General features: G+C 36.0%; 1 protein-coding gene across 1 annotated transcript in view; it reads left to right on the top strand.

Moving 5' to 3' along the window:
* GABBR2 (gamma-aminobutyric acid type B receptor subunit 2) overlaps positions 1–14,647 on the top strand; it is a 473,013-nt gene that overhangs the window by 331,427 nt on the left and 126,939 nt on the right. Inside the window, 1 exon segment of the mRNA XM_035550670.1 lies at positions 7,786–7,908. Within this exon segment, the coding sequence (XP_035406563.1) occupies positions 7,786–7,908 (123 nt within the window).

A 14,647-nucleotide genomic window follows, 5' to 3' on the forward strand; every position in this document is an offset into this window, starting at 1 on the left:
TTTTTTTAATACTACAGTGTTTTTCATTTTTATCTTTCAAAGAGAGTTTTATGAAAGTAGCTATATTATATCACTGTGTGCCCTCTATGATTAAATTAGCAATGATAGTATAAAATCATCTCTTGGATTCTCCGGTGCATTGTGGCAATAATTGAGGTTCAAAGATTCAACTTTTTAAAGTTGGCATTGAATCCCTCTCCTTCTCTACCTTCCGTAAAATTTGTATTTTCTGCTCCCCATGCTTGTTCCTGCTATCTTTTGTATGATAGAAAAGCAGTAAGGCATCATCTAACTGGATACTTTCACTTGGCAGCAACGTGTGGGGTCAAAACATAATATATTTGCAGTGCATTGACTGAGAAGGTGAAACTGCTCAAAGATGTTGTGAAATTATTCTGAGCACAACACAGCAAAGAAGAAATGTTCTAGAAATGTGTGCTTTAACAGGCTGGTGGCTGCAGGTACTAAATTCTGAATAACAAGCTTTTTGGTCATATCCAATTGTCCATTACTATCAGTAGTACCAGGCACTCCATCACCCTGGAAAGCAGTAAAACTCATAAAGTTCTCAAACTGAAGGGGTCAAAGTATATCATCACAGAAAAAAAAAAAAATATATATATATATATATATTTAAAAGTAGATATGCAAAATTTTCATTAAATTAATTGAGGTACCTCTAAGAGGGTAAAATTTCTTGAGCTCCACTTTTACTACCAGTGACTTGTTGGTCAAAAAAGCTTGCTGGTGTAAAGTATGTTCTTTAAAATGTTAGGATTCACTCATTAAAACTATAATTGCAATGTGAAAAGTGTTCCCAATACTAATCATAGAACCTATAATAGGAAATACGTTAATAGCTGTTGAAAAAGTGTTGTGGAGTTATTAGGAACAAGTGCATGATGTGTTTTCAATAGTCCTCTCTTCCTCATTCCATTACACAATAGAAATTAAGAATGCATTACAGAATAGTTCTTTAAAATATTAATGGCTATAATAACTGAAAGATAGATGGCCGTTTGCCCATATATAACAAAGCTCACCTACCATTGACTCTCCATCATAATTTTTGTGGCACCATTCCATCTGTGCTGACCCACTGAATGAAGGGAGCCACCCTAAGGTGTCTGTTAATCATACTGGGAGAAATTAAAGGGTAATTTATGTGACAGAATATCCTAAAGGCAAAGGTCCATTTTCTTCCAGCCTTGTAGGCTTTATTTTTTATTTTTTTCCCACCAACTCTGTTATTTTTTCTCTCTCCAGTTCAGAGGTAGGGCTCTTACTGGCATGATTTCTGCTCAGTCTAAATGTACCAGGGAGAGGAACATTGGGTTTCAGATTTGCAAGGACTTCATTAATTGCTATTCATTTCATTGAATAAGGTCTAGCAAGCTTCACAGAGGGATCTTTTAAACATGTTTTCCCTCTATATTCCTTCCCAGGAGTTTGGGGAGGGGACAGCTAAAAAAAAGTTACTGAATTGCATGAAGTGTTCATCCAACTAAGTTCCAGAAGACAAGGGACAGATCTATCAGCTAAACTAGAAAGGGTGGATAAAAAGCATTAAAGAAAGCAGAAATACCTTCTACGCAGGCAAAAATCAATTTCTTTAAGGAAAAAGAAAAAAAATATGTTATAGCCTGTAAATAGATACAAAAATATTCCCGTAGAAACTATGTTTCTATGAATTCAACAAATAAATAAATAATAAAGAGCTCATAGATCTTCCTTTAAATTCAAAGATACTTTATTCTGATAAAAAGGAGGTGAAGTTCCTGGTAACAAAGTAACTCTAATAAAAACAAACAAACAAACAACAACAACAACAAAACACCCAGGAGGAAATGACGTATTGAATCCACGTTGGAAAGCTATTTGTGAAACTCAGAGGTTACAAACCTAATGTTGCATTCTTGAGAAGTCTTCTTCACATATGAGTCTTTGTTCTTGGTTTTGAACATATTTTGGCTTTAAGGTCCATGTCATAAATGAAAAGACTACATTTACATACGAAGTCAGTTTCTAATGAGTTAAGAAATAACAAAATAAAGTTTGCCTTAGCCTTAACCACAAAAAGCAAGTCTAATTATTTCTTGTCGTTGTTTGCCAAATTACCTGTTGATCCCATACACTGGTTGAGGATAGGGTCCTGCAAAGCACAATGGATGTGCTTTAGAAAACAAACAACAACAACACAGCAACAACAAAAACCACATAGGTTCTGTGAAAAAAAAAAAAAAATGGGCATTTAAAGTTGCCGTGGCAGGTAGTACAGCCTGTGATATTTCGAGAAAATCCCTGAGTTTCATGAGCAGAAACTTCATCCCAGAGCCTTAGACAGATTTCACATCTTCTGTGATCAGACCACTGAGTCCAGGGCAGATAAGGACTTTGATCTTGAACTTGTCTTCATGGTCACTAAGCCAGCAGTTTTCAGAAAAGAAGAAAAGTTTCATTTGCTCGTATAGTAATATTGCTGAAGAGAAAATGGCCTACCAGTTTCTGTTCTGAGTGAATTTATTTTGAAGACAGATAGCTTTATATCCAGAGATATAGTCCAGACTGGTAGCAATGGCATTTATAACAGTGGGCAGATCTGCCAGGAAGAGACAGATTCACCTATCCAATCACAGATGGTAGAAAATATTATTCACAGATGCTGCTGTATGAGAGCTTGGCTTCAGCAAGGAGTCAGGAGCTCTCCTAAAAATGGATTTTATTAGCTACTATGCATTTCTCCCAAGACTGATTTTCTGTATGCTAGGAGGAGGGTGAAAAGGGGGAAAAAATCAGAATGTTCCTCTGAAAGAAGAATGATATATCTGATGGTAAGGAGCCTCAGTTGCTCATGACTTTCTTTTGTCAGTCAATAGAAATTCTGTTGGATTCACAAGATCTGAGTCAAGACTCCTTCAGTACATCTGGTGTTTCCCAAGGAGTGAATGTACTGAACTTAAGGAGCACTGGTGGGTGTGAGTAATGGCTAGAGCTAAGGAAAGCTGGGCTTCCTGCGGGTCGAGTGGGGAGATCAGCAGGCCGTTTGGAATTGCTGCTAGTGATATGCCAGTGGCAATGGCAGAGTAAATGTATGTGAGGATAAAATTGCTAATCATCTGCAGAAGTAAAGCTCTTTAAATAGCTGGGGGAAAAAGAAGCTCCAACATAGGTTAGCATTTATGTTTTCTCCCCAACAGTGTTCACATACGAAGATATTAAGATATTTTTTTTTCCTTCCTGCAGTCTAAAATAATTTCACTGAGGTAGATGTTAAGCATGAAAAGACAATATATATATACATATATATATATATATATAAACATTGGGCAATCCTAACATAATGTGAGAGACAAATTGGGTTACCCCTTTTCTCCCAGTAAAGGTAACACTGTTAGAATTCAGTGCTCTCAACACCCATTGATTTGGCCTCCAATTTTAAAAATAATTGAAGCTCAATGTCTGATTCTGAAAATGTAGTGTTTTGGTGAAGAATTCTGCTCAAGAGCTACATTACTGCAACAGTTCTGCAAAGTACAAAGCTGGATCAGATTGTGTGTGTGAGGTGGCTTCAGGAGGCCTGCTTTCAGCCTGTTTACCCTGAATGCAGCATTGGCAGTGCAGTGTTTTACAGCGCTCGTTACAGATCACTTGCTCAGGTTGTCTTATAGACTTCCTTTTCCTTGCCTTCATCCTGGCAGTTTGCTGTCTGGCAGAAGTAAAGGATGAATAACACCTCCTGCTTGGGACAGTTGCTGTTATGTACCTTTCCCCTTCTGTATAGAAAATGGCCATTCACAATGAAATGCGGGAAAAAAAATGCTCCAAGAGGTGTCCAAGAAAAAGCTCTTTTGTTTGCTGTATTACTGCTTCTATTTTCTCTAACAAGGAAATATTATCTGGAAAAAAAAAAAAAAGAAAAAGAGAGAAAATAAGAAGGCTAAGAATTATCAGATCTGCAGTAGTGTGAGGTCAGATGCAAATAAAAGATGAGCATGATCAAGAAAGGGCGCTTAGCAATATGATCCTGAATAGAAAGTGATAATGTCAGATATAGCAATTCCTTTTGACCATGCTTATCACTGGTTTATCAGTATTGCTGATTTTAATAGTCTCCTTCCATTCTTTTGCTTCTGGTATTGATGTACTACTTTGATTAGCATTGTTAGGTCTTGGTAAATCTGCATTTGATGCAACACTAGTTTCAATATCAATATAGTCAGTATAAATTGGGAAGGCAGTGGGTTAGATACCTCTTTTTTTACCTGTTCTAGTTGTCCCAATAGAAATGTTCACTATTTTAATTGGAAATATAAGGTGTCATTACTGATTTTGGTTTTGCTTATGTTTTTATGTTTTTTGTTTTGTTTTGTTTTGTTTTTGTTTTGTTTCTTTGTTTGTTTACAAGGGGCTTCTCTGGGTCAGTAGAGCAGAGGGAAACATTTCTGGCAGATTCTTTCCAAATAGCTTAAGTTTCTCAAATGTATATCTTTAGCTGAAGTTAATGGTCTTCACACACTTGTGGCAAGGGATGAGTAGAAAGGAAGGGACACATTTCAGAGCACTCATTTCTCTGATCTGAAATTGTACCTGAGGTAGGTGGGCTGGATTCTCCTTTGGAAGACAAGGCCAGACACCTAATGGTTAAACAGCCAACTTCAATAAAATAAATACCATCAATTACAAAGAAAGACCTACCAATTTAAGAGTGAGGAAAAGAGAAAGACCTACCAATTTAAGAGCTAGCCATTTAAGAGTGAGGAAAAGCAATTTTAAAATCTGGTACATTGGAAAGTTTGTAGAACAAGAATTCCTATGTGATATTTTTCAGATGTTTCAGAAACACGTAATGAAGTTCTTTAGAGTCTATCTGTTCATTATAATGGAAAAATAGCATTACCCAAAAGTAAGAAATACCTTAATTAGAATGTTAATTCTTAAAGAATAATGTTTCTGATAAATGTGAAAATCTTCCATATATGTATATACACACAAATATATTTGCATGTATATTTTCTGAACAGATCCTCAATGAGACCAAGATCCTAGGAAAAATATAAAATACTGTAAAATGGGTGAATTATGCATGGATTCTGTATGAATCAAGGGTAGCTGCTATGTTAGTTAACTTCTAGTTGGTATAATATGACCCTCTGAGTGCAATTTGAAAAGAGATTATGATTTTATAATCCTTTCATGTTGCTCACAAGAGTACGTAAGATTCGATGCACTTGGCTTGGTGAGTTAGCAAACAGTGAGACTGTGAGGGGTAATTCTTGAATTGTACAGTCCACTGGATCTTAGGGCAGGTGGAGGGAAAGGCTTTAGATGCAACGAATGACTCCTCCTGTGAATGGCACATTCTTGCTTTCAAAGTGATTGTCTCTTAAAATCTATCCAGTGGAGGACAATGGGCTGCCTCTCTCTCTGTCTATAATACGGGTTCCTTTGCAAATCATAGCCTGAGAGTTAATACTTACCCTGATTTCTGGGCAAGAACATAGGAAGGACCATCTCCAGCACTCCTTTGAATCCAGCAAAGTATTGTGTCCCAACAAAAGCACCGAAGGTTCCAGAGATGACTGGGAAGGGACTGGGGATAGAGAGCACACTCCCAAAGGGACCCTGATGGAGTAGTGGCTGAGGGAGGACTGGCTTCTCCTGCTCATAGGCCTTCTATGGTACTTTCTACTGGACAGCTTGTCTGGTAAAAAACACTTCTAACTTTATTAGAAAGCTGTTTTCAGGATCACAGATATGGACAGAAGTGCCCAAATCTCATCTAAATCCAAATTCTATTAGGAAATGACTTCCTGTGGTTTTCTAACTTATGTCTCTGCTCTTACCAGGAGCAGCACTTAGGTATATTTCACCTAAGTCCTGTTTAGAGGCATTGGATAAAAGATGAACAATGAATGGGAATTTTTTACAGAGGGTAATCTCAGTGATTAACAGCCTTTTTTCAGCTTTGATTGTAACTTTGTAAACAACTTAAAGGTTAGGCATAGTTGTGGTTTCCCAAAGAAGACCAGATACAGAGAATCTTGTTTTAATACCTGCTTTCCTTTTAGTTTAATGAGAAAATACATTGCAACAACCTCCTAGCCACCTCCCCACCGAGACACCTTTCCCTTGCAAAGTTCTCTTTACCAAACTGTTCAGCAGTGAGACAAAACACAATGAAAGCTGCATCTTTTCCCTTCACCCTCCCTCTCTGATGAGGGCAGCATGATGGACATGCTGCTTCATTACCTGTGCAAACATATTGAAAAGTATTGTTTTCTGGTCCTTTCTGATGATGTTGGCTACATGGATTTAAATACCTGGTCTCACAAAATGAAAATAATGCCTCAAGTCCTTTAAATCATTCTGATTGCCAGCCTTATTTTTACACTGGATTTACCCCAAATGTTTTACAAAATAAACTAGCAGTTTAATAGAGTGGTGTACAGTACTGCAGAAACTTCTTTCAAAATCAAGAATGCATCTCACTATATAATATGAAAAACAAACTTTTAAAGTTCCTCTTACATTATTTCAAATTATATTTATTTTTATTCTTTCCTTAAGCTTGATAGGAGTTCAATGCAAATACAGTTTTATTCTAGGCAGGAATAGCAGCCTTACCTATATTAAGATTAGCTGACACTTCTGGCTTTGTAAAGCATTTTAAAAATCTTAACAAGTTTATCAAATTGGACTAAAATAATCACATTTTTTTAAGCCTCTCAGACTTAATATTTTTGAATATTTCATTCAGATTAAACCAACTCTTTCTAAGAAAGAAAAGTACAGAAAAGTATGTGGATTTGTTCATGTTAAAACAATTTGGTAATATCTTTTGAATATTGGATGAGTGTTCATTAGGAACGTTCATTTAAAACGTTCATTTAACACGTTCATTTAAAAAACAGAAACATAAGCACAAGAAGACTGACATAAAGTTCATTTAAGCCTGGTATTTTGAACATGCTTACAACTTTGCAAATGAAGTAATGCACTTATAGTGTATTTTATCTCTGTTGCTATTTGTGAAAGAGTAGAAATAATATAGGGATTGCATACAGCTATACAAGACTGTAATATATAGTTTGGCTTGTTCTTATTAGCATTTTTTTTTCTTATTGAATCTAAAATTCATGCAAAATTAAAAACATGTTTTAAGTAGTATCTGCATAAAAGCCTCTCGCTATTGTAATATAGAAAAAATACATCATCCTTTTCCACTCCCTAGATAAAAGAGGAAAGAATTATATACATAGAGAAAAACCCACACCTCCAAAACCAACGTATCTTTAAATATCTTGCAAACATGTTTTCCAGATCCAAGAAGGCTATGAAAAAGTGAACACTGTAAATCTTTGTGAAGGCTAAGTTCCTGCTCAACTCCTGGTGTTCTGAGAGATGTCACAAACGTTTTTCCACATTGCATAAATAAACATAATAGTGGATCTCTAAAATATACTTTTTTTTTTTTTTCTAAGAGTTAATATTAACCCTGGACTTCAATATTAATATTTAAGAAAACTTTTAGTTTCTCTTTAGAAGTCTGAATGTACTTTTGTTATTTCTAACAGCCATGAAAAAAACTAAAATAATTGTCTTCTTGCTTTCATCTTTTGATATTTCTGAAATTTTTCTCCATTCATTGTTAAAATACTTTTTTATTAGCAACTTGTGTTTTTCTCCCTATATAGGAGTAAAGCTGTACAGGGATCTATCTATGGCTCATGGGAATTTCCTTTTTTTTTTCTCCTTTTTTTTTTTTTTTTTTTTTTGTCTCTCCAGATCATTAAAGACCAGAAGCTACTGGTGATAGTTGGAGGGATGCTACTGATTGATCTTTGCATCCTGATTTGCTGGCAGGTTGTGGATCCTTTGAGAAGGACAGTGGAAAAGTATAACATGGAGGTATGTCCTCATGCCCAACTAATACTCACGGTTGCGTATCTACAGCTTTCTGTAGGACCTGGCTATATACATTAGTTTATATGAAAGCAGGTCAAGTTGCATCTTTGAGGGGAAGAAAAGTTCAGTTTTTAAAAGTACATAGAAATGGAACAAATGCAAACCAAAAGAAATCCTATCTGTAGTTGAAGGTGCCACATTTCTTTGCACTTCTGAGAGATTTTATATGAAAGTGTTGTAAGCACAGGAGACTTCTCTGCTAAGACTCTCTATTAGAGTCTGTTGCAATAAATAATAGATTATCAGAACCCATTAGCAGATTTCAGTAAGAGCTCGTACAAGATAAGTGAAGGAGAGGTCACTGCTTAGATGGCATTCTTTGTGGAGGTGCTCAGGATTTATGTTTCCTACTGCTATATTTATTTTCAGTAATAGCATGTGCAAACACACATACTGATTGTTCCTATTTTAATGTCATTCCCAGAAAGGTCATGCTAGAGATTTTGTTAGGAAGGAGTAAATAGCTTAATGCCACCTGTACACATTTTCCAGCATTCTGGTAAGTTTCTAGTAAAGGTTTAGAATGGAACAGAATGGAACAGAATGGAATGGAACGGAACAGAACAGAACAGAACAGAATAGAATAGAATAGAATAGAATAGAATAGAATAGAAAATAATTGAATTTCTGGACATGGAGGATTTGTCAGCAAGAAACATGGCAGTAACAATACAGAACCAGAAAAAAAAAAAAAAAAAGAATTAAAAATGCATTCTATCTCTATGCAGATTGGCAGAGTTTGAGAGTTTATAACCTCCAACATGGAAACTGGCGACATCTGAAAAGTAGATTATATGAGGATAATCTAGGAGTGATATTCTATTCTCCAATACTTGACAGCAGTGAGAAAAAAATATATTTTTTTTTCTCTTGTGATGTTAATGTTTGGAAGTATGATACTTTGTTCCATTGGTTTTCCTTTGTTCCTACTTTGCATTGTAGTTCTGGAATTTTATTAGGAGATTTTACTTTTTATTGGAATATAACTTTTGGAATTATGTCTCCTAAACTGCAAGGGAAGCCTTTCAAGAAACCATTTTGTAGTCTGAAAACAGCTTTCACAATCATTCCCTAGAGTTTGAACTTGTTTTTGAAGACTCCCCAGTCATTCTGATTGTCAATAAAAATGGAAAACATAACTGAAATTTGTCTTGTGCAGACACTTCTGCCCTACATTTGCAGAGCTTGTTTCAAGCTCTGCCAATAACCCTGTTTACTTCATTACCTCCAACTGCATTGCAATTGATGAAATTTCAATTGTCAGTGTTGTTAACTGTTTCACTGCCCATATAAAACTAAACATAATATTACGAGTAATCACAAAATCCAACTGAAATAATGCTCATTTCAGTGCGTTGGTGGGTTAGAATTTTTTCCTCTGAACAGAGAGAAGACAAAACTGATGGACTTGATATCTGACCTTAGCAGAATCACTAGATTGAAATTTTCATAGACAGCTGCAGCAACTGTGAAGTTATCAAACCATAAATACATTTGAAAAATAATGTTAATTGCAGTTTCAAAGATTACAGTTTACATCTGAATGTGAATTGTATAGTGCTAAAAACATGGTGTGTTTTCTCCACGTTTGGTGCTGTCTAGACCACAGGACTGCACACTAGTTGCCTGAACTTTTTATTAGAACTGGAACTCCCTGGGAACTGTGTAAGCCCATTCAAAATTTTAAAAACTCACATTCACTGAATGCATACATAAAAACATACAATATTTTGAATACTCAGCATGGAATTGACCAAAACTTAGTGTTAGAGTTGTTTGCTATGTAAATTAGTCAGAATGTTTTCTTAGGGTAATGGACTTGGGGAGGTAAGAAAATAAAAATTTTACGAAGCAAATTATAATATTGTACTTTTTTTTTTTTTATCTTATATAAGCAATTAGGTGAACTGCAATTTGCTTTCCTGAAGCTAGCCTATTCAGATCCCAGAAACTCCTTAGTGTAAAAAAAAAAAAAAATTGTATTCACTTTTTTTTTTTTTTTAATAGATTCTGTGGTGAATTCTTTAGTTGAGCTTACCTCAGCAGGTATTGGGTTTTGTGTTTGGAAAATACCTGTCACAGAGTACACACTATTCTAGTAGTATTCCTGTTTTACTTCTGGAATGAAAATATGTCACATATATTTCTTGTCCCACATGCTTCTAACAAATAATTTTAATTGAGCACTTTTTCTCAGTTAAAGTAGATCCAAGTGATAGACGCTAAACAAAACGTAGGCTCCAAAGATCTGAATGCTATCACTTATTTTAGTTATCACCCATTTCTGTGCATCCATGTACTTTGAGAGAGGTTTTAACTATGAATACTCATCGGCTCCCTATGTGAAAGTTCTGAATTTGGCCTGTGAAAATTTGACTTTCAGGTGGTCTTCTATTAATTGTGTCTTCATAACCATGTCAGTCAAAATAACCAAAATGAGGAACCTAAAAACTGTATCATTTGTTGTTTGGAATTACTCACAAAATGTTTAATTTGTAAAGTCAATCTATCCTGGTCTTAAAGCTGAGGATAGGCAGTCTATATCTAAAAATACAAAGGAAAGTGAAAGGACTTCTGTTGGAATGAAGGCTCTATGCCCCTGATAGAGGCAAGAAAACAACTGGGATGTTTGGTCTGTCATCTTTCAGATTGGTCTCTGCAATCCTGACCCTGAACATCTGTTTTCCTTGTGAAATGCACATCTACAAAAGAGACCAAGTTAACAGTTACAATGACCGAGTCCTAAGCATCCAGTCCCTCCAACCATTAGTAGGACAGTTATTCGGTATCTGATATATAGACAACAAAATTATTGTATAAAAACAAACAGGCTATGGATAAAGGCAGAGACAGGTTTAAAAGTTCTGTAGCTGTACTCCGATCTCCTACAGAAGAACTGTAAGGTTCCTCCTACATACTCTTTGTATAGAGTACTGTAGGCTTGATTCTCACATATTGCAAAAGCATTTTCTAACACAAAATGCTTCTCATTTTCAAACAGCATTGAGAAAAATTATAATGCTACTTCTATTCATCTGTTTTTCTTCACACAGAATCACACACACAGAATCATCTAGGTTGAAAGAGACCTTCAAGATCACCTAGTCCAACCTCTGACCTAACACTAAGTCCTCCACTAAACCATATCACTAAGCTCTACATCTAAATGTCTTTTAAAGACCTCCAGGGATGGTGACTCAACCACTTCCCTGGGCAGCCCATTCCAATGCCTACCAACCCTTTCAGTAAAGAAGTTTTTCCTAATATCCAACCTAAACCTGCCCTGGCGCAACTTTAGCCCATTCCCCCTCGTCCTATCACCAGGCACATGGGAGAATAGACCAATCCTCACCTCGCTACAGCCTCCTTTAAGGTACCTATAGAGAGTGATAAGGTTGCCCCTGAGCCTCCTCTTCTCCAGGCTAAACAACCCCAGCTCCCTCAGCCACTCCTCGTAAGACTTCTTGTTGCATCCTCTGTAATACTTTTTCTTTTGCTGATGTTACAGACCACTGAAGAGATCAACAGCCATTTTTCTCATTAGTTTCTTCCTAGGCAGAATTTGGAATTTGGAATTGCTTCCAAAGTTAAGATCTGATTTTGACTGTTTCTGTCAGACCAACTTACTCCAGGAGTATGAACTAGAAGGCTTTCTTCCTTGTCTCACCTGCCACGTTCTTGGGCTTGAAAGCCACCAGGAATTCCAGTTCTTCTATGTATGCGGCTGGCTGTGGAAGTTTTGCCCCACTGGCAGGGGTCTACTTCCTTCTTCAAAGCATCTTGGATTTTTCCTGGTTTCTTAAGAAAGCAATGTCTGTATGCAAGGGTACTCTGTGTGTACCTGTTTATTCCTATTGCCTAATAAATTTAGAAGCAACCAATTTCAGATAAATTTGATAGAGTTGGTACAGCTCTTAAGGCCTTAGCATTGCTACAGATTTCATGAAAACAGTCAGCTGAATGGAGGAGAGGTTCTGGTAGCATCTCCACTAAGAGGAGGGTTTCAGTGAGAGTTTACTCCTCTTTCCAAAGACAAACATCATAAATACCTTGCTGCAGGGGCTCTTCATATTTAGTTAGACTTGGAGAATATAGTCAAAAGTTAAAAATACATAGGAAACCAGTTCACTCTCATTTCAGTTGCTCATGGATACACCTGCTGTGGAATGAAACCACAAGTCTGAAATCACAAAATCTTTTACAAAGTAGAATCACTTCTCCCTGTGCAACAGCCGTGTCATAATCCAATTATATGCTTAATACAGTTCAGTAAGTCTTTGTGTAGACATGCAATCACACACACTTCTCTCTCATAACATAATGCTATAGTAATTCTACAGTTTAGCTTGAGCTTTTGCAACTGGCCTGTCTTCTCCCAGCACAAATATCTGTAACACTGGCACAAACTGAATGACTGTGGCCTTAGAAGGTAACCAGTAATAACATTTCACAAACACAAACTTGTGTACTAGGGGAGATAGATGAGATTTTATAGTTCCTATGGGTAAAAAGGTGTTAGTGTTAGACTCAAGAAAAGATGGCAACATTTCTTGCAAAATTTTAAAGTCTGTTTATCTGTTTATAGCAATATTTGCATTCCTTGGTAGCTTAGTACTAGTTGTATAGTTATCATGAGATATTTCTTCTTATGCAACCATATGACAACACTGTCAATATTTACAAATATAACAATATTTATGTTTTTATATTTTTACATATATTTTTATATTTAAAATATAAAAATATTTTAAAATATTTAAAAATTCATTCTGATATCTTCTGGAATGTTTCAAGTATTTAAGGTTTCGCACTGAATTGTCCTGTTATGGTAATAAACAAGCAACAGAGAAAAAAAAAAAAGTGCCCTTTTAGAAGATACAGACGAGAAAACCAGATCAATGAGACACATTCAGTATGGGCTTCTAGCATTGATATAGAGATAAAATGTGGAAACTAAGAATGCCCAACTGAGAATGTCTAACTTTATATAAGGACATTACTATAATAAAAATATCAATAAGCAGGAAAGATTGAGTAGGCCATGGCAGTGGCAGAGTAGTGTTGTCTGTTAAATAAAACTTGGAGTAAAATCAGATCAGGTTAATCAATTAGCGAGTGAGGTGGAATTCCTATACCTTTCAAATGTTTAACTATGTTATCAACCACATGCTGCTAACCACTAAGTCATAAGATCAGCTTTGATTGATATACCGAGGGAATCAAAAATATTGCAAGAGCAAAAAAATGCGTATGTAAACTGGACAAGTGTCACATCAGAATGTGCTACTCAGACTAACTTATTTAGGAGCAGTGACTGCTTCACACTTCAACAAATTGGAGTACCCATGAAGAGAGAATTAACCCTTGATTTCATTCTGAATAGCATACAGAATCTGTTGTGAAGTGTTGATATTTGAAGGGCTATTCTGTAGCTACAAATAAAGCCTGCTTAGCTTCAATAGCTTTGAAGAAGCAACAACAGCCAAAAAAAAATCAGCAGAGTGGTACTCAACTTCAGAAAGGGGAACAACATAAAACTGATGAAGCCTCTTAAAGAGACACTAAAGAGGACACCCTAGAGAGTTAAATCTTTGCAGGTGGCCTAGACATTATTAAGAATATCATACTGGAGATACAGAGTAAATGCATGCCACACATCAAGTAAGACTTGAAAAAGAAGAAACTCAGCATGACTAAACAGCAGGAAGACATCCTTCAAAAAAACAAAGTTGTATCCAAATGAGGAAAATAGAAAGGATCATAAATTCTGGTAGGTTAAATGTAGAACACAATAAAGCAGGCTAAAACCAACCTGCAAAAGGCACAAAAATGAATAATAAATCTTTCTCTACATATTGGGAGCAGTAAGCTTGCCAGAGAATCTTTAGGGATAATATTTGATCAGAATATAATAGCATTACTTGCAGAAAACAGGCCATATAGAATGATTAAATGACTGTTTTGCTGCTTTTTTCAGCAAAAGTATTTGTTGAAGAGCTTGTGGAGACTCCTATGCTAGAACCCTTGTGATGAACTCACTGAAGAGGGACTGGAGTTTCTGGTAGGAATAGACAAACTATTCACAAATAAATCACTAGAACCAGATTATATTCTCCCAAGCTTTTTAAAGCAATTCAGGGAAGTAGTAGTGAAACTACTGGCAGCCATACATAATTATTAGCTCAGAACTGCTTTGATATCTGAAAGAAAAGTTGCAAATGTCTTGTCATGTTTTCAAGGTAGAATAGAAACCTCAAAGTTTTAAGCTAATGCCCATAGCAGGCCAATTGATAAAAATTGTAATCAAGAGTGGAATTAGAGATAAATATGCTACACTGAAGAAGAGTTGACATGGCACTTGTGGAGGGACATATGATTCAAAACCTCAGTGAAGTCTTTTGAAGAAGCCAGCAAGCATGTGAACAGAAAATGACAGCCTGCTAGGTCTCCAGAAAGGACTTGACAATTTCTTTCATCAAAGGCTTTCATGGAGAGCCATTAACTAGCCATGGAAAAATAGAAACCCTCAAATGGGTATAAAACTTTATCCATTCCAACAAGGAAACAGAGCTAAGGAATTACTAAAAGTTGTATTTGAGAAAGAAGTGACATAGCTGGTAGAGTTCTTCAGGGATCTGGGCTGGGACTTGTGTTCTCCAGTGGAAGAGAAAGAGAATGATGA

Source organism: Cygnus atratus, chromosome 2 (assembly GCF_013377495.2).
Source record: "Cygnus atratus isolate AKBS03 ecotype Queensland, Australia chromosome 2, CAtr_DNAZoo_HiC_assembly, whole genome shotgun sequence".
In the NCBI taxonomy this organism is placed as follows: domain Eukaryota; kingdom Metazoa; phylum Chordata; class Aves; order Anseriformes; family Anatidae; genus Cygnus; species Cygnus atratus.